General features: G+C 66.5%; 2 protein-coding genes across 5 annotated transcripts in view; both read right to left on the reverse strand.

Moving 5' to 3' along the window:
• Positions 1 to 835, reverse strand: part of Pias3 (protein inhibitor of activated STAT 3) — a 9,570-nt gene extending 8,735 nt beyond the window's left edge. For 3 of the 4 annotated variants that reach the window (XM_055603787.1, XM_055603790.1, XM_055603791.1), the window contains exon 1: positions 105 to 190. In XM_055603787.1, coding sequence (XP_055459762.1) covers positions 105 to 128 — 24 coding nt within the window. In that variant the 5' untranslated portion in view covers positions 129 to 190. Of the gene's footprint in view, positions 1 to 104; positions 191 to 739 lie in introns of those variants that run through there. The other variant, XM_055603788.1, reaches the window with a different exon arrangement.
• LOC129673884 (translation initiation factor IF-2-like) overlaps positions 243 to 1,649 on the reverse strand; it is a 4,295-nt gene continuing 2,888 nt past the window's right edge. The window contains exons 2-4 of the mRNA XM_055603741.1: positions 1,416 to 1,481; positions 740 to 974; positions 243 to 615 (exon numbers count right to left, since the gene is read on the reverse strand). Coding sequence (XP_055459716.1) covers positions 243 to 615; positions 740 to 974; positions 1,416 to 1,481 — 674 coding nt within the window. The remainder of the gene's footprint in view (positions 616 to 739; positions 975 to 1,415; positions 1,482 to 1,649) is intronic.

Below are 1,649 nucleotides of genomic sequence, written 5' to 3' on the forward strand. Positions count from 1 at the left end.
CCCCGCTCGCCAGCCCCAGCCGCGCCGCCCGCGCCCACCCCGGTGGCCTCCCCGCCTCGGCGCGGCGCCGCGCGTCCCCCGGGGCTGGGGGAGGGGGCCGGTACCTTTAACTCGCCCAGCTCCGCCATCTTGAGACATCGCAGGCGCCCCAGCCCGAGCCGGAGCCCAGGCCCAGGGACCGGCGCAAACTCTCCGCCCCGGCGCCGGCCGCAAAGGCCGCCTGCTCCGCCCCGTCCGGCCCCCTACGCCTCCCCTTCCCGGCCCCGCCCGCCGGGCTCCGGACCGCCGCCGGCCTCGCCCCTTCCTCCGCAGCCCGGCCGCCCCGGCGCGTCTCCGGCCGGTCGGGGACGGGGCGGCCCCGCGGGGAGTGTGGGGCTCGGGGGCCCCGGGGCCCTGCGGGTGACGACGAGGAGGCGGGCCCGGAGGGATGGGCTTCTGGGGAGCCACGGATACTTGAGAGACGGAGGGAAAGTCTCCGGAACTGCCGGAGCCCCGGGAGATGGGGGAGGGGCGGCCAAGCCGGAGCCCGCGCCTTCGGGGGACGCCGCGGGGCTTCGGCCAGCTCTGGGAGCCGTGCGCTCCGGGCCGTTTTGGGGGACGCTGGGCAGTTGCGAGCTGTTGGAGACAGCTGTTCACCTCCTCCCCGGAGCCCAGTGCAACCTCGGGCGCAGCTCCCGCTGGTGCCGCACGCCCCAGGCGTTGACGGGCCACCGAGATGGGTGCGGGGAGCAAGACTTACCTGCGGAGTTGCGGGGCCGGGCCCCCGGGCGGAGAGGGCTCGCGCCGCTCCCGCAGTCGGCTCGGCTCGAGTTGGGTCCCGCAGCTGGACGCTGCAGCCTCAGCTCCGCCCGGGACAGAGCTCCGCCCGGCCCGGGCTGGCAGCTGGGGCCGCCCCCTCCGGGGTAAGCCCGCCAGGACCTCGGAGAGGGGAGAGGGCGGAGCCCGGGAGCCCGGCGGAGGTGCGGAGGTATTAACTCAAGGGAGCGCTTAAGAGCGGAGGAGCGCTTGGCCTTCCGAGTCTCAGTGGCTCTCCGAACCCTTGCAGGAGGGTCAAGGGCCGGACTGGGCTGGACAGGGAGGCAAGACCGTGTGCTTTGGGAGTCTGGTTGTTTACAGAGGCTCTACGGTGAGAACTCCATCCGTCTGGGGTACAAATGGAAAATAAGCAACCCAAACCCTATAGGTGGCCCTCTATCCCCACCACATCCAAGTATGCTTCCGGCAACGCGGGATCACACAGTTTTGGTGGCGTTGAAAATGAACACAAGGGAGGCACAGGTACAAAGGAAACCCGTCTGCCCCTCTTTGAAGCGCTTTGGAGCCCCCAGAGGGTGGCCCCTCGCTTGCAGGCTTGAGTAATTCATTTCTGTATCTATGAAGGGAGCCACCTTAGGGCACTGTGCCTTCTAGTTTACTGTGATTACTCCACGCGGTGTGGTTGTGTGGGGCCTCAGGGATAATGTCATTTGTCCAGTGAATATCTGAAAAGGGAAGGGGGGTAAACATTAAGGTGCTAATCAGGGAGTGCTAGATGCTGAGGGCTTAAAACCTTTCAAAACCTCAGTCTGGCATCAGAGGCAAGTTGTTGAAACATGATAGATAGATAGATAGATAGATAGATAGATAGATAGATAGATAGATAGATAGAT

This window comes from Psammomys obesus, unplaced genomic scaffold, assembly GCF_907164565.1.
Source record: "Psammomys obesus unplaced genomic scaffold, mPsaObe1.curated_primary_1811, whole genome shotgun sequence".
Classification (NCBI taxonomy): Eukaryota; Metazoa; Chordata; class Mammalia; order Rodentia; family Muridae; genus Psammomys; species Psammomys obesus.